The sequence below is a fragment of the Strix uralensis genome, chromosome 1, assembly GCF_047716275.1.
Source record: "Strix uralensis isolate ZFMK-TIS-50842 chromosome 1, bStrUra1, whole genome shotgun sequence".
In the NCBI taxonomy this organism is placed as follows: domain Eukaryota; kingdom Metazoa; phylum Chordata; class Aves; order Strigiformes; family Strigidae; genus Strix; species Strix uralensis.
In genome coordinates this window covers 153,216,372-153,243,459 of record NC_133972.1, presented here as the reverse complement: position 1 = coordinate 153,243,459, position 27,088 = coordinate 153,216,372, and the positions used below count along the sequence as shown (strand labels likewise).

The window sequence follows — 27,088 nt, the reverse complement described above, 5'->3', positions numbered from 1 at the left end:
CTTATGTGCTTAAAATGAGGAATCTTGTTGAAGCTGAGCCAGTGTCTCTGCTAGATTTCCAATTTCCACTGCTTGCTGCCAAGTATATTAGAGCTGTCTATAAATAGTTTGTGGAATTTTTGAGTGAGAATATAAAAAAGTCAGGTTCTTTTCTGTCCCCTTTTCAAACTACAACTGAGAAGCCTTAACTATTTTACTGAAACTTTCACTCAAAAATCCTTAAGTCACATTAGTTTAGTTATGAATTTAAAATTTTGTATTTTAATGACAATACACTCCAATTAAAAATTTTCTTGTGGGATTTACGGGTGTGACCAAATGTGTGGGTTTGTTTTCTGTTTTGGTTTTTTTTTTCCCACCTGCAGCATTAAATCAGAGTTGCTATAGTTACTACCGTAGCTTCTCTTTTGCAACCTAGGATAAAAGAACGTCGGGTTATCTTGGTAATTTGGTGCACTGAGATCTCTTGCAAAGGTGTTTCTTGTTCTCTCTCGTGTGAGAGTCTCTCCTGCTGGTACACCCAGAGGAAAGGTTTGTGCTCCATTAAAACAGCCAAGTACAGAACTGCTGGTTGCTTTGTATGTTTGGCAACAAGGGAGAGCTGTCTCTTATAGAAGAGAGAAGGAAGAGTGGACAGTGGCTGAGAAGCCACACCTATAAAGCAGGAAACCAAGAGCTCACATTGTAGATAGCAGCATCTTCCAAATGTTTACATGATGTATCTCAGTGGTGCTGGAGGCTCTGTTTCAATATTCTGGCAGCGTCTGTGTCAAATTTGCATTATGCTGACACCTTGTATGATTTATGTGATACTTTGTAAATTTTTTGTGTGTTGCAACAGCATTCACAATTGGTGTAATAGTAGTGAATAATATATGTGGTGCTTAATGAATCCAGGAAGAGAACTTCTGTTGCTCACGCTAAATGACTATGGAAATTCTGCAGTTATGCCTGAAGTTGTGGTGGAGTGTCCCTGGCAGCACTGGAGCTGTGAGCAGAGAGCGCACTTGGGACATTGAGTAGCCGGAGGCATGTCTACGTTGCCATGTCCCACAGCAGATCTGTGGAGCAAAACAAGCTACGCTGAAGATCTAATGTTTGCACTGTATGCATTTCTGAAAGATTTTCCTTCGACTAGCTCTAGTGTGGTCCAGAGGACTGAGTACCAGTGGGAGCATGTCATCTAAAAGGAATCCAGTTTGATGGTTCCAAGGCCACAGTGTAACATGAACCAAAGCACTAGGCTCTGTACAGTGAACGTAGATTTGGAAACTGCGTGGCTGTGTTTTAATCATCAAGAGATGAATAAAGACCTGTTTTTCAAAGTACCATGCAGCTACATTCATTTAAAGTCCCTCTGTGAGGAGGCAAGAACAGTGTAAGAATGAGGGGGTGATACAAAAATGCAATGTTGGACAACAGGTTTTAAGTACACAGTGCAGATTTTCAGCAGCACCATACTCATTGTTTTATACCCAAGAAATAATTTTCTAAGCACAAAATGGTAGAGATTGGTTGTTGTAAAAATAAAAATTAAAACCTACATAAAACAATTCCATTGCAGAATTGATTCTATATTTCTTGTCTTAGTTTTCTAAATAATACTACATCACAGTTGGTCTAAAATAAAAATAGCACTATATAAAATAACAGCATTGAGTATTGTAAACAAATTCTGTGCTTTATCTGTTTTTACAGTGAAATTTTATGTGCTTATTTCCTGCTTTTGTATCATAAACACATTTAAATAAGACACTATTTCAGTATAGTTTCATCTGTTAGTCATTTTTATTCTTTCCTTAATTAAAGAAATTAATTGTGCCATTGTAGTATTTGAGTATACAACACTTTCTCATTTTGCGTGAACATTTGCTTTCACTGTTTGAAATTTTACATATATTTACTATATCTTCTTTGTAGCAGATGTTCTTCTGTTACAGGGATTTGGAATAAATCTTGTCACTCTGTTGCTCAGTTTACCTTTAGTAGATAATTCTGAATGATGTGTGCACAGCAGTAAGGCTTTTTCTAAATGTTTGTCTATTGCATGCGTAATTTTATATTAAAAGAAATGGTTATTTAATCCTTCCCTTACCTGAAGGATAACTTACATCTTGCTGCACAGCTTAACGCTGTTTTACAATGGCCACCTGAAATTCCTTTGACTCCAGTATTTAACCCTAAGGAAATATAGAAAAGAATTGCAGATAACTAGTTAACACCAAACTGTTGATTTAAAAATAAACAATATAAAATTTGTCAATAACTCTTGCAAAGATTATTCAGCTAAACTGGAAAGTATTAATCAGTTAATGCCTAAAAGTCAATACTGTCCCTTCTCATGATGCTTTTTTAATTGCTTTTTGTCATTAAATATAGGTACTTACGCAAAAGCACGTGTTGACCTTTGTCAAGGAAGTAAGCAGCGGTTGGGTGTAGGACAAATACTTCTGGTCAAAGATGCAGTGCACTGTATAAAAAACAACAATAAAGTTACAAAAATATGAGATGACTGTGGATCATGAATCCTATCTCAAGTAGTTAATTCAAATACATATTGGTGCACAGACATGTTAATTTGATTTCATGCATATCTCTAGTCAAAAGGATGAAGTGATTGCAAACTAAGCCATCAGAAGGCAGGAAATAATAAATGGTGTCACCTGTAAAGGCTGTGGCTGGTTTCTGTAGGAATCTGGGAATGACTGCTGCTTCACTTTGTCATTGAATATAGAGACATAACAAGCGTTGCCTGGCTTCAGTGGACTGTGTACTCTGAGCTCTGCCACACCTTAATTTGAAGCATTTCCTGTAGCAATAATACTGTTTATTTCATGAACTGTTCTGGGAGGGTAAGTTTCAAATGCTTACTCTTTTTTTTTTTTTTTTTCCCCTTTCTTTTTCTTTTCTGTGTGCTCCACTTAGAGTTACTTGACTTGTAATGCTGAGGTTGCACATGTAGCTCTGTTCCTGTCTTCTAAGGAAGGCGAAGTCTGAATTTCTGTAATAGTAGCAGTGGTAGGAGAATACATTCTGCACAGATAGAAGAGAGTACAGGAGGAAACCATATTCTCAGAGACTTTTCCAGGCTATAAAGGATGAAAAAACAAGTCTAGTCCCTTTCGTACCCTCATGTTCATTTGAGGTTATAGAAAGTGGTGGGTTTTTTCTCACTTGCATGATCTCAATTTACTGCGTAGTGTTCCTCTACAGTACAGGAGAGTTTGGCAGCAGTATGGCTATACCTATGGATATGTAGCTCTTTGCTGTTGTACAGCATTAAATTCCTGCAGCTAATGCATTTCATTCTAAATGCACAGTAGTTTAAAAAATCCAGGTGCAAAGTGTTCAGGAGATGAGGAGGTTGTAAATGATGACCCAAAAGACTGAGGAGGATCCTACCTACATGTGACCCACATGTAAATAATTCAGTATGGTATTTTGGGTTACATACTGAACAAATGTTTTTATCATAGAATGGTTTGAGTTAGAAGGGATGTTTAAAGATCATCTAGTTTATCTGGAGGAGGGTGGTAGTACTTGTTTTTCTCTTGGTCTCCCACATGCTCTGCTCTGAGCTGTTACATCTTGACCTTAGATTAACTGTAGGCAGGGTGGGTAGGCAGTTAGCCTTTGCACTGTTCTCCCACAGACTTGGCAGATGAGCGTGACTGTGGATCAGCCTGACATGGCCTCTTCAGGTGGAGCTTGTTTCTGCACCACTGTGCTTAGGTATTTGCAGGAAGTGTGGGGTGGGACTGTCAACTGTCACAAAATGTGCTAGCAAAAGGGGTCATTTCCAAGAAGCATGCTGAAATATTAGATGCATCATGGGTGTTTCCAGCTCCCATATCTCTAAATCAAGAAGGATGTTGCTGGTTTTGGACTAGGGCATCATAGGACCATTGCTAAGTGGCTTTTTAGTGGGGTGATATGTAAGGCTGTTCATGGAAGTATATTGTAAGATTCTTATTTTGATGGCATCACCCACACTTAGTCAGTTACAAGCAAAATTTGGTGAAGATTAATGCAAGGTAACCTCAGGTGACAAGAGGCAATGTAAACAAGTTAAACTACTCTTTGTGAGGTATAGAGTGGACAGAAATTTTGGGAGTAGGATGAAGAAAGCAAGTTTGGTCACGAAGTACGGTGTTTAACATAAAGCAAGTTGAACATGTACCATGTAAAGGGTGTTGGAACCACATTATATACAGAAAGTGTTGTTGATCTCTTGTCCCTGATAATTGTGGTTCAAGAGAAATATCCTGTCCAGTGTGCTTATGTAGCATTCATTATGCACCATGGTACCTTTTAACTCAAGGCAGTTTAGAAAAAGCGCTCTCTCTGTAGCCATTCAGCTACAGCAGTTCCTCAGTTTATACCATTCTATTTATTAGGGGGGGTGTAATTTGGCTGTTGAAGCTAGTGGCAGAAGATTAATCTTGATATAGAAGAATTGAGCTTCAGTGGAGATATGTGCGCATAAATTTTTTTTGTGGACAGTAACTACTTGGTCTAACAGCAAAAATAAAAGTAACTTAAATGTGGGGTTTGCCACTATGGATTTTTGTTTTGTTTCATTTTCATTTTTCATTGAAACAGTCAAGTTAATTTCTCTGTGAAACACAATCTGGATTTAACTAGTCCCAAGATACATTATGTTCTTCCAAACTGAAGTTATAAAATTCAATTTTACAATCACAGTGGACAGTGTCACATGTACCAAATTTTTGGGGTGCACTTTTACAATATTCATCACTGTGCATTCGTATTACTAGTTTTAGTCAAATTGAAATTAAAATGGCATTTTTGTTTAAAAGTCATTTGCTATCTCGACTATATCACTGTTTAGATAAACTTCTTCTTTGCCTGAAACCTCCAAGTTCTTATGATTGCAATATAGAAGCTTGTTTAATCTAAGTGTTTTGGCTAAGGAGGAGACTTAATTATTGGGGCGGGAGGTTGGGGTGTCTATTTTGCTATGCCTTTTGAAAACTCTGAATTTGGGTAAAACTTAATGCAGCAGCTCATTTCAGGACTGTAGGCTTAGTTTTATGCTCTGAATTTATATGCAGATAATCCTTTGATTCTGATACTGATCCCATTTTGAGAGTGAGCTGTGCTGCGTAGGCTATGGGGAAGGAGTGATGTAGGGGGGTAACACCCTAAAATCAAGGCTGCTGTGTTGTGGTTAGCCTCCACGTTAGTCTGAGCATCACTGCTACTGTCTGGGTTTCAAATATATAGAATTTGGCAGCTTTTTTTTCCAAGCATGTCATGGTTTTCAAGTGTGAAAACACTGGTTTTTCTCCACACTTTCCCCTTACAGTTTTCCTCTGCGGTTTGGTTAGTGTTTGCTGCTGTGACATTTTCCTTGTTGCCAGCCCCGCTCCCTGGCCTGTGATGAAACCAAAAAGATGTTAGTGAGTCAAATACCTTCCAAGCTATAGTTTTTATCTTCCACATAGTTTTGTTCTCCTCTCCAGACTCCTTATAGGAGTGTAATGCTCATGGCTCTTGGACCAGGATGTTCGGAAGTGACGTTGTGAGGGTGTTGGGTTTTCGGGGGGGGGGGGGGTGGGGGGGTGGGGTGGTGGTGGTGTTTAATGTAGTTCATATAGACTGATAGGGGGGAATGCCCCAGCTGCTGAAAAACCTGAAGGCAAACCTAGTGTTGTTGTCTTGCCTGCTTCTGTGGTGAGTCAGCTGTGAGACACAAATCAAAAGGAATGAATTCAAATGTTCATGGAACTACCTGTTGTCTCTGCCTGCTCCTAAGACAAGACAGCATCTCAACCCGGAGGATTTGAGTGGGGTATAAAAAACTGACAAAGGTCAAAGGGACTAGCTTTGTGCTGTAAAAATAAAATAAAATTTTATGGATGAGTCTGTCAGAATCAGTGACCAACTTTGACCGTAACCATACCTTGAACATTTAAGAGATTTTTAAAGTTATTCAAGACAGAAAGGCACCTCAGAAATTGGAGATTGTTCCATACTGTAAACACACTCGGTAACCAATTGGCTGATCTTTTTTATTGCAGTCAAGGAATCTTTAGAGGTATTACCAGCAGTGGTGGCAACCAACTCATGTGCACTTAAATAGAAAGCCATTAGAAGTACTTTCCATACTTTTGTTTAACCTATAGATTACCAGTAGTTTAATGTATCTCGTGTCCTGTTTACCAAAGATTCTATTTTTATTTTTTATTTTTTTATTTTTTTTTAGAAGAAGCATAGTAAATACTTGTTTTTATCTTGAGCCTTGTCCATTTGAATTTAACTTAAATGTGGTTGCTGACTGTATCTTAAGCTGCAGGACTAAAGTTGACATAGATTTCTGTTTAATACCACTTAAAATAAGTGGTCCATTTGTCAAAAGTGTTTATGAAAGGATATGAAGGAGGTATGTATAGTCCTGGTTACACAAATGATTTTTTTGTTTAAGAAGTCACCAAAAAAAAGGTGATGGAAGATGTCATTTTTTGAAAAAAGAAAATTGGTTTCTTGCAGGCAGAATGAATTCATGCAGGAGCTTCTTGGTGTTTGTCTGCCAGTGCTGTGCTGTCACACGTACTTGAACGCTCCTGTAACTGATGTGGACAAACTTTGTGTCAAGTTTTGTTTAGGTGGCATCTGTTTCAGTTTAAAATGTCAGGTTCAAGTGGGAATGAATAGTAAATATTTCTTTAAAGCATCAAGAAATATGAAAGCTTACTGGTGATCTAAGAAAATTTTTTTATATACTTATACTCTGCTGTTTAAGTAGATAGACTAAACAGGAATTTCAAAGATAATGGTGTTCCCATATCTTAATGGAAATTACTGATTTGTTATCTGATATATTGATATTCTAGTTTATACGGAACCATGTGACATAATTGTTGAGATCATATAAGGATCACTGCCTAAAAATTTCATAAAGGTGTCGGCAGTTAGTAACACTTAAACGGCATCTAACCACACTCTATTTCAGTGACAATTTCCAATAAAAAAGGAAGTAATAGTCTGAGAGGTTTCTAAGGTTCATCTTTCATGTAATGAAGGATTATTGGGAAGGAAATAATTTTAAAAAAGACACCTTCTTTTGGTACTATAGTACTCGGATCTGAGTTGAGGCTTCATTACCACACATAAGTGCTTCTGACTAACAACTGAAGTTGTTTGACAATAAATGTGACATCGCTTTATGTCAAGAGCTTAACTGTTCATAAAGCATATTTAGATGGAAAATATTAAAGTGTTCTGGTTTTGAATATTGACTTCAGTTTTCTTAAGTTAATGCATTAATTCTAAGTCAAGGTATATACAGTTTGGATGGAGTTCCCATTTTAGTACGCTTTTCATTATTACTGATTTATAGTTTTTGTCAGTTTTTTATATATACATTGCTTTTCTTTCTATCACTTCAGTGTAATGTCAGTATTTTCATGTTTTGTTATTGTATTTTTGTCAGAACTGATCTCATTAAAATTCAGGGGGTTTTGTTTTCTTGGTCTTTATGTATAGGCAGTTTGTCTGTAATTCATATGTTGGGGGCATCAATGGAGTGCCCAGATATTGGCTGCCTTCAGTGTAATTACTTCAGGTTTTTTCATATTTTTAAAAGTTTGTGAATTCCTTCTTTTTGGTCCTGCTGTTCCTTTTCAGTGTTCAGTAAACAACTACAGATATAGTTGTATGTGCTAATAACCCCTTTTTGAAAATACAAAAATGGTGAATAATCCCCACAGTAATTTGAAAGATGAAATACCAGTAAGATATTTTTAGCTTAAAACAAGAGGTCATGAAACATGTTAATGTTTTCATTATGTTGGTGGAAATAATAGAAAACAAGACAATCAGAAATTTCCTCCTCTGGAATCAGTTACAAGTAAAATCACTTTATAGCAAAGATGGTGTTTATTTTGTAAATTTAGAGCTAAGTGTTACTGAAGACGTGAAATCAGTGTGGCAATCACTGCTTAGCATCTCAGTTTATATGCAAAATGGAGAAATTCTTTGGAGAATAGCTTTTTAAGACTTACAGGTATATTTTACTTTTGAAAATAGTTTCATTGGAAATTAGTTGCTCACTAATACAATATTTGAAATAGTTTTTGTTTTAAAATACTTACGTATTTTGAACATTGAGGGAAATTGCTACAGTGGAATTTTTTTTTAAATTGAGACAAAGCAACTTGGTATGTAAATATATGCAGTGAAATTAGTACATTAAAAATGGGGAGGGAAATATCACTTTTAAGAGCACGAGAATTTGTTGTGTGTGTTTTTTTTTTTTTTAAAAAAAAACTTGATCTGCTATTTTTCTGCAAATTCTGATGATCAGGTTTCTAACTGTATTGTGTCTTTAGGAAGTAAAAAATTATGTCTTTGTGCATTTGGTGTCAACCCTGGGAGAAACTTCTGAAACATTTTATTTGTAACCACTGCAGTGGAGGAGCGCTGAGATGCTTGCTTAGGTGTATATGTTTTATGTTAACTCTTAACAGTCTTTAAGCTTGGTATAAAAGGAATTTGCGTTTTCTTCATGTATTTAAGGTTCTTGTTACCCAAACATCACACTTACGTGGCAGTGCTGGTAGAAGAATTGATTTCACATGTATGAAAATCTGACATGGCGAATATTCAATATTACAAAACTTTGAAGGATTAAGAGTTGTGGTTTTAAAGTTTTAGTGATGTATTTTATATTTTAGATTCACTGCCTATGTTCAAAGGAGCCTATTCATGAAAGTAGCGCTCTCCTCCCAAAATGTCTGGAAGATTTTATTAAAAATTTGTTGTAAAGGTTAAAAGAAAAGATGTTGAATAAAGGAGAGGAGAATGAGAGCTGTTCGGTGGGAGGAATGTGCACAAATACAACTTGATCTGTCACATCGTGTAACAGGGCTACCTCCTGTCAGCAAACTTTATCAGACATTGGAGGAGTACAAAGTAGTATGAGATTTGGAGGAATAACTTTCTTGTTTCTAATGCTTGATGACCACATGGGTCTCATTGTAGAGCAGACCTAGTTTTAATGAACGCTGGTGGGGAGTTGCTCTTGAAGGTAGCTAGTTCCTGGTTATATCTGAAATGTCTTTCTGGATAAAGGTTATAGGCTGCAATTCATTATGAAATAAATGGATGTCTTCCCCTGGATGTCTTTTATTTGCATAGCATTTACTTACAAATCTTGACCCAGGAGGCGGTGGGGAAGATGCATTGAAATAAACCTTTCTTGAAAAGAAAATAGTGTTTGATGCAAAAATCATACAAAGTCTACCATCTAAAATACCTGAAGTTTATCAAAACTCTTTGCTACTATCAGTCTCTCGTTCCTTAACTTTCTAATGTATTTGTTCCTATTACACTAACGATGCTTGGTTTTTATTTCCATTGTATAGTAACTTTTTCTCTAGTTTTTCCTCTAAGTTTTATCATAAAATGAACATAGGACCTTTAATGTTTAATATTAATTAAAATAACTTCAGTTTTGTTCTTTCTCTTCTGTAAAAGGGTATCTGAAGAATTTTTACAAATTTTATCTTGGAAATTAGCTTATTCATTATGTTTAATTTTAGGAAATGGTGCTCTTGCAGAACATTCTGAAAATGTGCATATTTCAGGAGTGTCAACGGGTAAGTCATTTTTTGTAATGTTTAAATTTCATGCATGACTTAAATAGTAAATATTGAAAGCCACCTGGTATCTTATGAAGAGATATTTGGCTATAAAAATTATTACTGCCTTTTGCAGCATGTAATAAGGAATGAAGCAACTGGAACATGGAAAAATTCTCATAAGATAAAATTGATACCTGCATGCTCATGAACAGATTATGCCTTTCTAAGTGGACTGCTTAATTATTTTTCCATACAAACATTGAACTAAGAGAAAAGTTGGTTTAAGTTGAATTGATATTTTCTTTCCACAGTAAAGTTTTTGTGAAATGAAATTTATTGAAATGTAATTTTGGACAGTGCTACTATCAAATAATATAAATCCAGGAGTTATGCGTTTCACCTGATTAGATTGAAGCAGTAACTGAAACTACTGTACACTTGACTGCACAGTTTCCTTAATACAAGAAAAAAAGAATTTTAGAACTCATGAAGCTGGGAAACCATTGAGATGCTGAGAGAATATGGGGTATAAAGGCAGCACACGTTGCTCAAAGGTTGCTACTTCTCTTCCAGTAAGTTGGGTCTTAGGCCTCTTCTGGACAGCAGCCACAGCTGGGTCTGTTCTGTGTTAGTGATGTGACTGTATGTCCATCGAGGCATTAAGCAATACCAGTGTATAGTCTTTGTTCTTCAGATGTTTAGCAGTGTCACCTAAACTGCTGGTGTTATGTTTAATGATAGGATACTCAGAGTATGTGCAAATGGGGAAATAAACACTCTTCTTCAGTGGGTAGAATACAAGCCTGATTCTTTCTGTAGGGAGCTGCCACTAATCCCTAGAAATAAAACTGATTTTCATACCCTTCTCCTAAAATAGGAGTCAAAACGCAAACTCGTTCTTTTTGCCAACAGCTTGCACATCTCTGTAGTTATCTTTGCAGTATCACTTCAAACATTGCATTGCTACTTGTGCACACGGTTAAGTTTTTGGATAAGTGTACAGCGATTAGATGGTCTCTGTTACACCATACTACCTTCTTTTTCCCTTTCATTGTTTGCCGCTCAAAGACTGGCAAAGGTCTAATTATAGAAGATCTTTGCTATCCATTCTTGTGCTGCACCATGAAGAATGATGCTGTTTTCAACAGTAGCGATGCAGCAAGTATCATATATAGTACATTTATGGCACATTGTAAATAATAAGTAACAGCACAGATATTGTTGGAACAATTGTTGCTGGAATTGGATTGTACAAGATACACAGCCTAAAATCTAGCTATGCAGCTTTCGGGATATGTTTTAACAACCCTTCACCCCTTTGTTTACTGTAACAGTTGTCACAGGTCAAAATACAGGCAGAAAGGCATCTGCTGGGCAAGAGGTGAATGGAATTTTTGACTGTGCTTTCAGTACTTTGGCCAGCATGCTTGAATAGGCAGTGCCAGGAAGAGGAGAACACTGTGTACTTTCTACGCAAGATAACAGCAGCTGGTAGATAGACCTTTAACTACTGAGAAGAAAGATCCAGTGAGGACTTCTATTCAGAAATAATTTTTTTTAAAAAACCCATATACATACATACATATATATATGAAGAAGTAGTTCTAGTGGTCCTGTGTTCTAAAATAGCTTTCCAGCTGGGGAAAAATAAATACCATACTCTTAAAGATTCTATCTTAATATGAAATGAAAATGTTTCACTGGAGAGGTTTGAGATAATGGGGATGAGGGTGGTCCGTTAAGGAAAACCAGAAGAAAGCATGTAGACAGACCCCTTGGCATTTTCCTTACAGTTTGTTGTATGTACATCTTCAATGTTAGGTGTATAAAAAATGGGGATTGATTTAGATGATTTTTGAGTTCCTCTGAAACAATCTGGGTCTCCCAAACATGTGTTCTGAACTTGCAGATGATATATTTCATCAACCATACTGAGAGGAACAATTTTGAGCAGAGTTTCTGTAAAATAGAACCAAAGACATCTGGCCTTTAGTCTTTCTAAATTCAACTTTAACTTGATGTTGAAACCAAGCAAGTGATTTTCCTGGACAGTTGCTACTGAGAGGGGATTTAAAATGAAATGATTGTCTTGATGGTAGATTTCCTGTCATGCTGCCTCTGTAAGGCTACATGACCTACCTTACTAGATTATGTTATAATAACACAGACCTCTGTGATCTTTGGTATTTATGCTTCTGCTGTATATTATATCTGCCAAGTTACAGGTACACCTTTTATGTATAAGCATGCTTTTTCTACCAACAGCAATAACAGAATGTTGTCTCTTGTGTATAAGCTATCACTAGAGAACAAGTGTTTATGCCTTTAAAATCTGAAAAATTGAGAAATATTTTCAGGTCTGTCTTTGGGGTATGTTGCACAATAATTGTCACAACTGCAAAACCAATTACCCCTATCACCACCCCCATTTTAAAGAACTTCTACACTGGTGAAAACACTTGTTCACGGCAATTTAAAAAAAAAAGTATAATGATTCCTTTTTACTGAGCGTGTGTCTGTATTGCAGAGCAAAGGGCATTTTAAATTAAAGTCTTACATCTTGACCTGGAGGCAAAGATTCCTATGCCTTCTTCCACCGTAGTTCTCCAAATAAGACTTTCAGTGGCTCCTGAGAGTTACAAATGCAATAATTATCCTTCCTATTCATGATTTAGACTTTATCACAACATTATTCTCTTTTTACTCTAAGCTGTTTTAAACACCTTCAGATCATTTATCCAGCTGTATTCATGTCCTTACCATGTCCAATATAATGCATACCTTATCATCTTGTGGTTCACATTGAAAGCTAATTCTTTTATCTTTTCAACTAATCTCCTGGCATTACTGTGAAGATAAATCCCTAATCTCCCTCTCCCTGCTTTTCTGAAGTGACTTTTTTCCTTGACATGTTGTTCACTGTTACTACAGGTACTTTACTTCTCTAGATCTTGCTGCAGAATTTCTGCATGGGTTTCTTAATATTTTCTTGTTACAACTGGCAAGTTGAATATGTACTGTAAAGTTTTCATTGACTCTCTTCTGTTTACCAGTTAACATCCTATAGGTAGTTAATGGTCATGTTCTGTAATGTGGGGCAGTGAACAAATTTCAGGAAGAAGGGAGTAAAAAAAACTGTTGTACGTGTTTTTAAAAAGTCTGCAAGGGAATCCATACGTACCAGAAAACCATATGCACAGTTTATCTTGAGAGGTTTTTTGATCTTATTTTGCACCTTAGTCTGTGAAGCACCTTCAGTCCTGATTACCGTATTGCAATGTACTGAACAGAGTTATAGAAAAGTGACAAACAGAATTGGAAATAGATTTTTAATAAAATAAAGGCTCACAAAGGAGAGCATTTAAAACGGGTAGGAGATGGATGAGCATAATTGTACCAAAGAATATGGGGGAATTGAGAGGAATGTAGGCAGAGACAACATGCATATAGAAATGGTTGTGCAGGAGGGATTTGTTCCCACCCAAAAATCTTATAGCCACCAACATGAGGTTTGAAAACTTCTTGGGCATACATCACTGTGTGTCTTTGCTTCTCTAGTTTGCTTCTCTTAGTTTGTTTTCTGCTTCTGCCTCAGTTGCAGACTCATCTCCTTTTTGTCTAACTACTCCAATTTTCATTCTGCTGTTTTCTTATGTATTTTTAATATTTTTAATAAATTATTCAGTTGGTTTTCCTATCATTTTAGGAACAGACATAACTGACTGTATGACAAATGCCTGCAGGGCCACTAGCAATTGAAATTAGAAGTGCAGATTCTCTACAATTTAGTGTAAAGATGTTTGCCTCTATTGATACATTTCTGTTTTTCGCACTTGTCAGTTGAATTTTTTTTTTGATTCCCATGCCTTCTTGATGTTGCTCATGTTCTCTGTGTTTATAAACACATTAATAAAATGTATGTTACATTATATTCTTAAAAGCTTTAGAAGAAACCTCCTATTTAAGCAGAGTCAGGAATTGATTTTAAAGGGCTTGCTATTACCTTTATAAAGTAGATTCCCTTTAAAACTGTTCTATTTCAAAAGGTTACCCTTGATTTTAAAAATCTTTGAGAAATAGAATTTCTCTCAAAATGACAGCACTTCTGAAGTGCAGCTTCTATACACAGCTGATCTTGACTATTACACATTTTTTAAGCAAAAAGGAGTTTTCTGTTGTCTCCTGAGTTGTAAACGATTTCAGTGCATGAACGTATACCAAGTGTGCAAGTTCACTTAGTTTATCTAGCTAACCTGAAGTTAAGGAAGCTGTAATTCCCTTTTCAAGTCTATTCCCTTTTAGTTTTTGAACCCCCACTTTCTCATATGCACATTTCAGTTTGATTTTTCTCTCTTCTACAGTGGAAATGTGGTATTGTTCAACTTCTGTTTTAGTACCTGTGATAATTCTTGCTTCCTCATGCCCTCCTTAGTCTGCTTCTCTCTTCCCATATTGAATGGTGCTGGAAGTGGTCATATTTTGCCCTCAGCTCTTTAGTGGAAACAGAAAAATCCATTTTCTGTATAGGGATGTGACTGGTATTGCAAACAAAGGCCAAAAAACCTGAATTAGAGTAAAACTGGAAGTTTTCATGGTGCTATGAAAATACTGCTTTGGTTATACAGGCTTTCTATGTGGAATTTCTTCCACTCAGACTCATGTAACAAGTAAAAGTTACTGCTTGTACTATTGCAGGGATTGGGTTGAGTAGATTATGGTTGTCAGGGTGTGCTGTGCCAGCATAGGAGGTTGCAAAGCTAATTACATAGTAATTTACAGTTGCTAGCAGTGTTTGGAGGTTTCTATTCAACGGAGACGTGCTGTACATATATTTATAGCACGCTTAAGATTTTGGAGGTGAACTTTGTAAAATTGAATGAACATATGTTGAATGGATTATTTTTATCTTTCAGTGTAAAGTTTTTCTTTGTTAGGCAAATTTAAAAGCTTCCTTAGAGGTTCTCAGTGACAAAATCTCATATGTCAGTTTGTAAATATCTAAAACCAGGTGGATGTTGTAATAGTGTAAATTTCACCCGAAGGCAATTTATTTTAAGCTGAGCACTGTTTCAGTAGTAACCAAGTAGTGTGTGGAATTGCTTGCCAACATCTGCAAACTTGCTACAAAATGCTTCATGTATTCTTCCAGTTTTTTGTACGTGTGTTTATTTCCAACCTGTTAAAACTACTATTCTACTTCAACGTTTAAGTGTGAATAACCATTTTTTTCCTTCCAGTCCCTCCATTTCTTGTCTGAACAGATGTATATTCAGATCATATAGGAGCAGTGTTCCAAAATATGGTGTTAGAGCACCACCTATAGGATTTGCTCAAAATTAAAACAAGAAAGTTTCCAGTGAATAGTTGATTGAATATTCAAATAAAATACCTTTCTGTATTTTCAGACTTTTATCCATTGATATTAGGACAGGTCCTGTGTTCTATAGCTAAAGTATGTTAATACTTAACTGTGCAGCCTGAGAAGCTCTAGTAAGAAACATGTGAAAAACTATTTAAAGCAATGTTTTCTTACAGCTGTACTTGAAAACAGTAAATTTACTGAGTTTTGTTTCTAGATTTCTGTATTTAAGCTAATACAGAAAATTCAAGCATACACCAGTATTTTTGTCTTTTAATCCTTTTAAGCCTATTTTAAACCATGTATTTGTTACGCCATATCAAAATATTTTTAGGTAATAATAATTTAAGAAAATAACTTTTTATTGTATTAGAACTAAACAATATTTTCAGGTCCCCGTAGTCTTGAAAAATTATCTTAAAAGCTTGATTGTGGATAAAAACAGAAAGAAAAAATAACCTGTGTACAAATTACATTATTACAAGTTTTGCACTATGCAGTTCATTCTTCATGTTTATTCACTGCATCAGTTCTGATTTGTTATTTTAATCGAATACATATTCAAAATTTTTAAGAATTCTAAAAGCTTTTGATCAGGCAATAATGAAAATGCTTCCTCATTTGTAATAATTCTTGTGTTTGAACTACTGTGTGTAACTGTGCTACCAGTAAACTTTGAGAGCTTGCAGGTTTTGGACTAGCAGTGAGGAAACTGTAAAATAAAAGTACAGAGGGCAATTATTTTTAATGTGGTTTCTGACCTCTGAAACTTCCTCATAATTTCAAGCTCTGTAGCAAGAGTATTCTGGCCTTTCTATTTATGTGAAGGTTGTAAATATGCTGTATGACAGGTGTTGGATATAAGGCTAGTAAGGGGGGAAGAAACCACCAACAAAACAAAACCACAAAACTAGGAAGTACATTACTTGAAGTAAAATCAGTAGAGCTGAGAACACTCCAGTGAAGGGAACAAGCAGCTGAGTTAAAGCTAATGCAGAAAGCTACACCTATAATAAGGTAAGAATACAAATGGCTGAGTTACTTCAGTTGCATAGAATTAGTCCTATAAATATAGGCTTTCTAGTTCATTATCAGAAATATAGTTATGCAAGTCCCTCTTAGGAATAATCTCTTGTGAACCTAACTTTTAATATTTCTAAATGAAGTGTACTGCAGTAAGTGCTCTTTGCCTTCCAAGCATTTGGAATTGTGTGTATGAAGATCATTTCCATGCCAAGGACTGGAAGCAGGTATTTAAATGTTGGCCAGGCACTGGGTCTTCCTAAAACAGGAAATTTCAGCTACTTGATTATTTAGCTTTAACTTATTTTTCACATTCTTGCATTTGTCAGTATAAGGTGTAAATGCATGGTTAAATTGAACTGAATCTTTGTGAAGGCTAAAAATAAAATTAGGAAATGCAAAATCTTTCACTTTAAAAAAAGATTATTCTACACAGACTTTGACAACTTTATTTTTAATCTGTAGTACTGATTGACATTAGTATAAACTTCTGCACTGGCAACATCGGAAAACATCTTTCAGCTGACGTGTTTCATTATTAACTCCTTTAGACCTTGTTCTTATTGCTACATCATCTAACTCAGTGTGATATTTTCCCTGATTAGTCCTGATTGATTTTTTTTTTCTTTTTTTTTTTTTACTGGCTTTTAAAAAAATGGAATTAATCAAATTGCTTTCAATATATATGTATCTTTTAGCTTGTGGAGATATTCCAGAACAAATCCGATCACCAAGTGGGACAATCACAAGTCCAGGGTGGCCCTCTGAGTATCCTGCCCGAATCAACTGTAGCTGGTACATCCATGCAAACCCAGGGGAGATCATTACTATAAGGTAAGAGTGCTCTTGTATTAACAACACGGGTTGAAGAAGTACTGACTAGACGTTTTTAACTGTCTCTTGTGTATATACCAATTTTCTCTTCCTTCCTGTAAATGTAGGATTTCTGTTTTGTCTGTTTTCTGCCTTTCCTTTTACCTGATTTGCTCTCACAGCCATGTAGCATTTGTTTTCAACTGGAGAATTGGCAACTAGAAAAAGTTTCTGTGTGCTCATGTTTTTAATTTCTTTTTAATATCTCTGAAATACAGAATTTTGTATTAAAAAATGTGTAGGGGAGATTCTGTAATGCTTCATTGATGAAGTCTCATGGTGTGCTTAAAAATGACGGGGTACAAATAGTAAATCAATAGACATTAATGCAGTCTTGGAAATGCTAAGTTTTGGTGCAGGGAGCTTCTCAGAGTTTCACCTATCTTGTAGCTTTTCTAAAGTAATGTAAAAAAGTTGATCATAGGCTTAAGTTCTCATCAGTTCATTCCGCATTACTGCCACAAGGGAAATGTAGACTTGTTTTAGCATCAAGATACAAATTAGTAGTGCTTCATAGGCTGATCGTGAAACTGCATTAGCTGCAGATTTACTTGAGTTTCCAGTACAAACTTGCTGACCTAAGAAGCAGCTCTTCATTATGAAGTATTTGCTTTGACATCAGTTACTCATTTAAAGTACTCCTTTTTAATTGAAACAATTTTTCTACTAGATATTAAAACGGCATAAATGCAATGTAAAGTAGGTAGAACTGGTCTGTGTTCCATGTCTACTAGAATGCTTTCTGAACTTTTTCATACTGTTTATTTTTAATAAAACTTTTTTTTTGCTCTTGCATTGTTTTCTACCATTCATACATTTCGCATTTCATTTCTGGTTTACTGCTTTGTTGTCTGTACAGACCTGTTCTGTCCAGACTGTCTTCACTTCACACTTCATTACCCAGACAGCATGTGTTGATATAGCTGTAGCCATACCGTAACATTCCATCACATACCTGTTGGGTAACTGAATAGTGCAGATAAGAGAAAATCTTATCTGAAATCATAGTTTTGAACAATTTAGCTGTATTTATAATGTCAAGTCAGATCATTGGCTAAGTGCAGCATTAGCTAAAGTTCTGATGAAATTTGGGTTAAATACAACCACTTAGTAGTATATGAAAGTCATTAAATGAGACTCATAAAGACAATTTCATGAGCAGAGTTTTTTGTTAGTTTTTAGTTGAAGGCTTAATGTGTTTTTTGTAGAAAAACTGAGCTTCTTTAAGTAGTGGATACAATATTTTGGTTAACGGAATGAATTCTTGCTGCCCTCATAACATAAAAGTATCATCACCACAAGGTTAAATCCTATTTTTACATGGGTAGAGAACCTGTTTTCTTTATTTCAGACAAAAAAACCCTTACAACTAATTTCCATTTTTATGAGTACTAATTCATCAGCTTGGTTGTGTAACATCCAGTTCAGTAGCAATTTTGACCTTTTTTTTTCTTTTTCAGCTTTCAAGATTTTGATGTTCAAGGATCACGACGATGCAGCTCAGATTGGTTAACAATTGGAAGCCACAAGAATATTGAAGGCTATAGAGCATGCGGCTCCTCCATTCCTTCACCGTACATCTCTTCACAGGATCATGTTTGGATCAGATTTCATTCAGATGATAGCATCTCCAGAAAAGGCTTCAGATTAGCCTACTTTGCTGGTATGTTTCAAATGATGCCTAGTACAGTTTTATGGTTTCATTTTTTATTTCCTGTTCACGGATATGTATAATATATGTATTTTATGTAGTCAATTCAAGGCTTATTAAAATCAGGGAAAATATACATTGTGTAAGGTATTTTGATCCCATGCACAACTTAAATATTCTAAGTGGGATTCAGTGATTACAGTAATAAGCAGAGTGAATGATTTTTGGGAGGAAGAAAGTTCACTACTAATACTAGGCAACTAGAATTTGTTCTACCATAGTTTAAGAATTGAAATATTATTATCAGATTAAAATTAGTTTGTTAAAATAGTTGGGTACACTTCTGAGTACCATAAATATCACAGAATCACAGGAATCGTCTAGGTTGGAAAAGACCTTGAAGATCATCCAGTCAACCATTAACCTAACATTGGCAGTTTCCAACTACACCATATCCCTCAGCGCTATGTCGACCCGACTCTTAAACACCTCCAGGGATGGGGACACCACCACCTCCCTGGGCAGCCCATTCCAATGCCTAATATGGCAAGAGAGAGAAGAAACGACAAGGTTTTTTTACATTTCTCATAGAAATTGCATAATTTTTTTTTCCATTTCCCATTTCCTTCTTTAAGAAAAACAAACAAAAAAACCCCCTATATTAATACTCTAGCCAAGTACAAACATGCACATGCAGAATTTTTCTTGAACAATTCAAGTATGCGATAAAACTAGTTACCAGTAGTGATAGTTTGAGGCTGTTTTGTAGGCAATTCTTGCTCTAAGTAGCTTTTGCCAAGAGAGAGGAGGAAGGAATGGGTAAAGACTAGTTTCAATTTTTTTTCTGGCCTTAAGAGGTATTACAGTTTTATGTAATAGCATGATTAGGGTGTTCTACATCCTGATCAGCCCAAATACTGGATTAGATTCTTCTTTCTTTCCGTGATGGTTTCACATTCTCTTGTTCCCTCCCTGCGTATGCCTGTATCCACTCTCTGGTCTGCTGTGAATCTGCGTACCAACTTTTAACTCCTCTCCTTCGTAAAACAATTCATACTCTTACACCTATTCACCCATCTTCAAAACTATTCCACAAAGATTCCATAAAATGTCCCCTGATCTCCTCTAGCCTAAACCGTATTTGCTCTTGTTCTGTATTCTTCAGTCTTTCTACCTAATGGCTTCCTCCACCCTGTCAGAGTCTTTCACAAACCTGAAGTTTCAAGGTGGGCTTATCCCTCTCTATCACCTGTTTTCAAGCCTACAAAAAAAGTTCCCTCTAAGGTTCAGCTCCTTGTAGTTTAGCAAGTCTTGGGGAGAAGTAATACAGCCTTGCGTTTGATGCTGGCTCAGCTTTCAGGGCAATGTTCTACCTGAGTTTTGCTTACTGTCTCACCTAAAACGATGATGGAGATGGGGAGGAAAGCCACTGTTGAATCAGTCATCGTCTCTTACTGTTTCTGCTAACTGCCCACACACACACTGTTATCCTGTGTGAGGCATCAGCTTCTGCCCTGTTTATCATCGTTCTCCTCATAGGCACAGAGGGAAGGCAGCATTCCTGCCTGAGGGACTTTGAGAAGGAAGGACATTTTGGATGAGGATGTGGAATGGGCAGGGGAGGCAAGCTACAGTCTCAGTAGAGTTTTTCTGAAAATCCTTTCCTCTCTCTTCCTCCAATCTTGAAATAATTTCATTTTGTAACCCCTCTTGGAAGAATCTGTAACATTTTCAACAATAAGCAATTTTTTCTGTTACTTGATTTCTTGTTAGTGTCGTGCAGTAGTACTTAGTTTAGAGTACTTAAGACTTTAATCCGATGTTTTTAAATTTATTTTTTAAGAAAATTGCGGGTTTTTGGGGTGGTAGTGGTGGTTTGTTTTTTAAAAAGTGAACCTTACTGAAACTTTGGTTTGAGTTTGGTCACTATGTTTCATATGATACTTAGGAACTATTTCACTGTCGAGGTGGAAGTGTAGTGTTTCAGTGATCAGAGTAGTCTTCTAATGTTGTAAACTGACCGGTGTATAGGAAAAGAGTTGACAAATCTGCTTTAATAATCATCCAATTGTTTCTGGTTTTGAGTATGAAAAGGAGACTCCGGAAATACTAACAACATTCTTGCTATACATTCAACTGTGTCATTATACTGATCGATTTCTTCTCATTAGCATCATGCAGCAGTGCTCAGTTCAATGCCTCAATAGACTATTTAACTCAGTCTTGTTAAGGCTACTCTCAAAGGTGGCATGTGATCTTAGAAAAAGGGGAAGAATAGTAGTACTTTAGTTACATGGATGCAAGTTAAACCTACTTGTGCTGGAATGATAGAAACAATATAGATTACAGGCACAAAAGGACCATTAGGGAGCCACATGTTTAAAATCTGATGTGGAAGATAGGCCATGTGAATTGTTTGAGTTAATTCTTGTTTAAAGTAAATAATATCTTCCAGGTAAGTATTCATATTTCATTTTAAGCAAACAAAGAAATAACAAAAAAAGCATTACAGTTAGGAAGGGTACTTGACTAGAAGGTAAATTTTGTGTCATGTCACTTGCCTGCCTTCCCTCTTTCTTCCACCACTCTTAATTTATGAGCCTCTTTAATTATGGGCGTCAGAATGGGACAGAGTTTACTAATGGTGATGTACAGTGGAAAATAGAGTTAATAAAAGTACAGATGTCTATGTTTACTGTAAATGCATGAAAGGATTGTGTTAGTCCTTTGGCTACAACTGCACATGGGTTTTGCTAGTTATCTTGTACTATCCTGAAGTCTTTTGTGGTACAGCTTCCAAAGATAGTCTTACTTCGTACATCTCATTATTTTATGACACTAATTTTTGATTCATACGTAAATTTTCCTGATGTAATGACTTCACGATTGGTGATTAAAAATGTTAAATCAGGATCAAGCAGGCAGCTCTTTTCTGGGATGTTTAAAAGCCTGCAGAAGTAAGAGCTTAGGTTGAAATTCTATCCTGTTTTGTTACTACAATATTGCAACTAATATCTACGACTCCATGTTACAGCTTTCTACTCAACCTTTTCCAGGTTTTGCAAGGTAGAAGCATTGAGCTAGAGTATAGTCAGTACTTGAATAAGTTCAATTACTCTTCTTATCCATATTCTACTATATTGCCCTCCACCTATGGAGCACAGTCATTCAATTTAGGCAAGACAAGTCTAGTAGTTCAGTTTTGCAAGTTTCAAATTCAAGGCCAAGGTTCTAAGTATTTGCCATATTAATATCATGAACAATGTGTATGTGTTTGAGTGTATAATATATCGATAAAAATACATATAGATCTATATATGTAACAGAACAAGAAAATCGTATAATAAAACTTAATCACTGGCAGCACATACCTTTTGCTCTCCTTTCACTCTGTTAGCAAATTCCTTGACTGAAACACTCTTCAGCAGTGGTTATAACATTTATCACTCTTGCTGGTTTCATTTTTTCCTGCATTCATTTTTAAAAAACCTTAGCATTTGTGAATTTTAAAAATGCTGACATTGCACCTTTAAAAAAAAAAATTATTTCAAGGTAGAGTGTTTCTTTTCTAAGATACTGAAATAGCAAAAAGGAGAACAGAGGTGTGATATGACTTGACCTATCACAGCAGATTAGTTGCAGCAAGGGAAATTCAGGCTAGATATGAGGACTTCTATCACTTTGTGTGGTGAAGCACTGGAACTTTGAAAATATTTGATTGGACAAGGCCCAAATCAAACTTCAATTAGCCTTGCTTTGAGCAGGTGATTTGATTAGGTGACCTCCAGAGATCCATTCCAATCTGAATTGTTCTCTTGTAAAACAAGATAGAACCCACTTCTCCTGGGAAAGTCCATACTTGGCAGTAAGTTCCTCATGCTGTCTTTCTTGTTCCATTTTTTTAAAACCCTATGTATAGTGGTATTTAGATTTAGTATATATTTGCTAATTTATTTCCCAAATTAGTTCTGTGTAGGTCCATCTGCATTGCAGATTTTTGAATTGTTTTGGAGGAATGACCGCAGCAGTTTGTTTTATAGCAAATTTTACAGTCTATACTGTGTTTTTTAGAAATTTCAGTGATCTTAAATGTTACAGCGGTATTTGACTCAGCTAAGCCGTTGCAGAGCTAAAATATCTTTCTTCCCAGCTTGCTTCCCATGTGTTTAACATGGTTGGAACTCTAATAAATGAAGGCCTGAAAAAAATATTTTTGATCTTACAATTGTGGTAGTATCCAGTAGACCACATTTTCTTAAAAAAAAAAACCAAACCACCCAAAACAAAACAAAAACACCACCCACCCACCCTGCCCACTTCCATGTTTTCTACACCACTATGTGGATCCTTAACTTTTAAAGTATAATTTTCTCTTCAGGCAAGCATGTGTTTCTAGATTTGCTGCACCTCTCCCCTTAGTTGCTGGAGGAGAGGTGGGAGCAGTGGGAAGAGGTGAGGAGAGAGGTTTCTCTTCGGTTGGTTGGTAATAGGTAACCTTCAACCGTCATCTTCTCTCTTACCATAGATACTTTGGTACAAAGTAGGAACCTATGAAGACAGGAGAGAGGTCTGGCTGCTTTTACAAGGAAAAATTTGAGGAGGTAACCGGTACTGCAGGACAAAATATTTCTGTATTTTGAGTGATAGAGGAGAGAAACAGTGTTTTTCTGACTTATTTTTAGCACCTCAGAAGCCAGATTTTTCAATCAGTGTAAATGAGCATTATTTTCTTGCTTGGGTTAAAGTTATTTGACTGAAAGCAGCTAAGGTTGAGGCTTATGCTGATGAGCTAACAGAATTTCAACTTGAAAAAACTGTTTTATCTTGAAACTTACTTGAAGTTGTGATAATTTACAAAGACTTTAAATAGTTGTTTTGCCATTTTGAACTAGCTGGTGCAGCGAATAAATATGACGCAAACCATAAAGTGCTAAATTCTAAAAAGATACTTTTTATAATTTCTTTTGTTTTTTTTCAGGGAAATCTGATGAACCAAATTGTGATTGTGACCAGTTTCATTGTGCTAATGGGAAGTGTATTCCAGAAAGTTGGAAATGTAATAATATGGATGAATGTGGAGATAACTCAGATGAAGAAATCTGTGCCAAAGCTAATCCTCAGACAGCTTCTTCCTTTCAACCTTGTGCTTACAATCAGTTCCAGTGTCTTTCTCGCTTCACCAAGCTTTACACTTGCCTTCCAGAATCTTTAAAATGTGATGGTAACATTGATTGTCTTGACCTAGGAGATGAAGTAGACTGTCATGTGCCAACATGTGGGCAGTGGTTAAAATACTTTTATGGTACTTTCAGTTCTCCCAATTATCCTGACTTCTATCCACCTGGAAGCAACTGCACCTGGCTGATAGACACTGGTGATCATCGCAAAGTAATTTTGCGATTCACTGATTTTAAACTTGATGGTACAGGTTACGGAGACTATGTCAAAATATATGATGGATTAGAGGAGAATCCACGGAGGCTGTTGCGTGTGCTAACAGCATTTGACTCTCATGCTCCCCTCACAGTTGTTTCATCCTCAGGACAGATAAGAGTGCATTTTTGTGCTGACAAAGTGAATGCTGCAAGAGGATTCAATGCCACCTATCAAGTAGATGGCTTCTGTTTGCCCTGGGAAATCCCATGTGGTGGAAATTGGGGTTGCTACACAGAGCAGCAACGCTGTGATGGCTACTGGCACTGTCCAAATGGAAGGGATGAAACCAACTGCACCATGTGCCAAAGAGATGAGTTTCCCTGCTCTCGAAATGGTGTTTGCTACCCTCGTTCAGATCGCTGCAACTACCAGAATCATTGCCCTAATGGGTCAGATGAAAAAAATTGTTTCTTCTGTCAGCCAGGAAACTTTCATTGTAAAAACAACCGCTGTGTGTTTGAGAGCTGGGTTTGTGATTCTCAAGATGACTGTGGTGATGGCAGTGATGAAGAGAATTGCCCAGTCATTGTGCCCACTAGAGTAATAACTGCAGCTGTCATTGGGAGTCTTATCTGTGGATTGCTGCTTGTCATTGCACTGGGATGTACTTGTAAATTGTACTCACTCAGGATGTTTGAGCGAAGGTAAGTAGAACAGATGGCCTTGAGAACTTAAATTTTTAAAGTACTTTCATATCTTCTATTGTTATACTTGAAACATTTTTATTGACATATGGTTATTGTTGCATGTGATTTCTAAAGGCATTGTTACTTCTTCTTTTACAGTAAAAAGGTTAGTTGGGAATAGAAGTATTCTGATCACTTAACTATTGAAAGTTAAGCCTTCAAAAAGAAAGTGTGGAAAATCTGCATTTCTGCAATTAAATATCTCAAGTCTATATTTAACAGCATGTTTATTCTATTGTAGACTATCTCATACCAGGAGTACACGTTCTTCAATTTTTATAAAATAATATAAGCATCTTTCATGGTGCCTTTTATATTTAGTCCATGCTTTTGGGTTTTTTTAAAGGAATTTATTGTTAGGTTGATTTTGTTGTTTGTGTCTCAGCTGGACAGACCCATAGGAATGACTGCAAGGATTTACTGTATATTCTTTGTCAATTAAATTAATAAAACTTCATCTGCTGAAATTTATTATTTCAGATTATAATAGTCTGATGTAGTTCTAAAATTATATCTTATACACATTGTAAGTGTTATGTATTATAAAATTTATTTTCTCTTTGAAAGATCGTTTGAAACTCATTTGTCAAGGGTTGAGGCTGAACTGTTAAGAAGAGAAGCTCCTCCATCCTATGGACAGTTAATTGCCCAGGGTTTAATTCCACCAGTTGAAGATTTTCCTGTTTGTTCACCAAATCAGGTAAGATTCCAAAATAGCAGACAGACCACTTAAATTTTAAGGAGACTGAAATAAAGATATTTTAACTCTCATCTGCATTTTCTTATTCTATAACATTTTCTTTTCTTCCTTTCATGCCAATACTATTATACTAAGGATTAGCAATTGGACAAAATCATGATACAGCAGCACCACAGCCAGCGATTCACCCTATAGAATCCCTCTTGCATGAAAAGTAATAGATTGGTAGATCTGGTTGTATGTTCTGTATGCATGTTGCTGTATAAATTAAGACTGCAAGCTAGCACCTTGAAATTTGGGAAAGAAGAATTGAGACTTCTAATACAAAATGGTAGTTCATATCCCCTGTGTATATGTTTTTAGGTACGATAGTGCCCACTATGCATAGATGATGGCAAAGGCAAGGCTGTAACACCACATAAAATTAACAGGAATGACTAACAAAGTAAAAGCTAGTAAATGGGAGTTAATAGTGTCTAGCCATCTTGATTCTCAGATGGATTATGAGCACATTTCTTATTTGATTGATGAATGAGCTTCTACCAAAACAACTTTTTCATTTTAAAATAAATGGCTTACAGTTATAACGCTCTTGTCAAATAGAAGAAAAGTCTCAGTTTAGGAATCCTGCTGTGGTGCTGTATTATGGTTGGCATCTTGTATTGTGTGTTGCAGTTAATACAGCAAAGTTTACTGTTAGCTAATATTGCTGAGCATGTAAGAAAATACATACACAAGACCACAAGAAGAGGAATTGTTTTTTTATTTTGAACAGAACCGATTTCATTACACTTATTCTGCCATAGATGTAACTTATTTTTTCACATACACATCTTCACAAGCAGCATCTGTGATCTGTCACAAAGGATTTTGCAGAGAAAAAGAGGAAAATATGTTGCAGTTTCCATGGAAGACTTTGAAAACAGAAAGAAGACATTGTGAAATATTTCAGTAGTTAGATTAGCACTAAAATTTATTAATGAGTTTATTAATGAATGCCTATAATGACCACTGTAGAATCCCTCATTCTTATTGGATGGGTTATCATGGTTATAATAAAGATCAGTATGTTTCTGTTCAAAAACAATTCTGTGCTTTTACAAATTTGGCTTGCCTGTCCTCTTTTCCAAAATTAAGCTTCACCAGTTTGTGATGCAGCTGTGCTCACAAGCCTCTTGAGGTAGGGTTAGGTCACAAAAGACTGTTAAGACAGTGCAGTTGTCATGCCCAGATGTGTAAGTCCTCTGGTACAGGTAGCTTGGAACAAACTAATATTAGCTGGATTTTCAAGGATGGGTAGCAGTCCCTCCAGTAGCCTTTGAAAGTAAGGCTACTGAACATATGTATTTATATGCTTGAATTCAAATATAATTCTGTGAACTATTGGAAGGGAAGAGGTAGGTTGTGCATGGAAGTATTGTTTGGATACTGTGCTGTGTATCCCCTGTGACATCTGAAGGATTGTGGAAGGGAGCCGAAGGTGACATTATGGGAATACTGAAGTTCAGTGTTTGTAGACTAAGTGAAATACATGCCTGTATGCTAAGTGTTTACTTGGGGGGGGGGCGGGGAGGCTATTCTGAGGAATATTCTATATTTTTGCCTATATAATCTTTATTAAAATATGTGAGCATGAACTTTATTATGTAATTAAACACATCAGTGAATCTTTCAGAATTTTGGGCATCTGGCAGATCTTACACCCTAGTATTTAAGAATTGAGCTACTTAGCTGAGACACTGTTTCTGTAAG

General features: G+C 36.1%; 1 protein-coding gene across 3 annotated transcripts in view; it reads left to right on the top strand.

The window, feature by feature from the left end:
* The window catches only part of LRP12 (LDL receptor related protein 12), a 50,561-nt gene that overhangs the window by 19,369 nt on the left and 4,104 nt on the right, over window positions 1-27,088 (top strand). Inside the window, exons 2-6 of one of the 3 annotated variants that reach the window (XM_074886378.1) lie at window positions 9,567-9,623; window positions 16,689-16,824; window positions 18,324-18,526; window positions 23,493-24,594; window positions 25,228-25,336. In XM_074886378.1, the coding sequence (XP_074742479.1) occupies window positions 9,567-9,623; window positions 16,689-16,824; window positions 18,324-18,526; window positions 23,493-24,594; window positions 25,228-25,336 (1,607 nt within the window). Of the gene's footprint in view, window positions 1-9,566; window positions 9,624-16,688; window positions 16,825-18,323; window positions 18,527-23,492; window positions 24,595-25,203; window positions 25,337-27,088 lie in introns of all 3 variants that reach the window. The other 2 variants (XM_074886371.1, XM_074886388.1) reach the window with 2 other exon arrangements.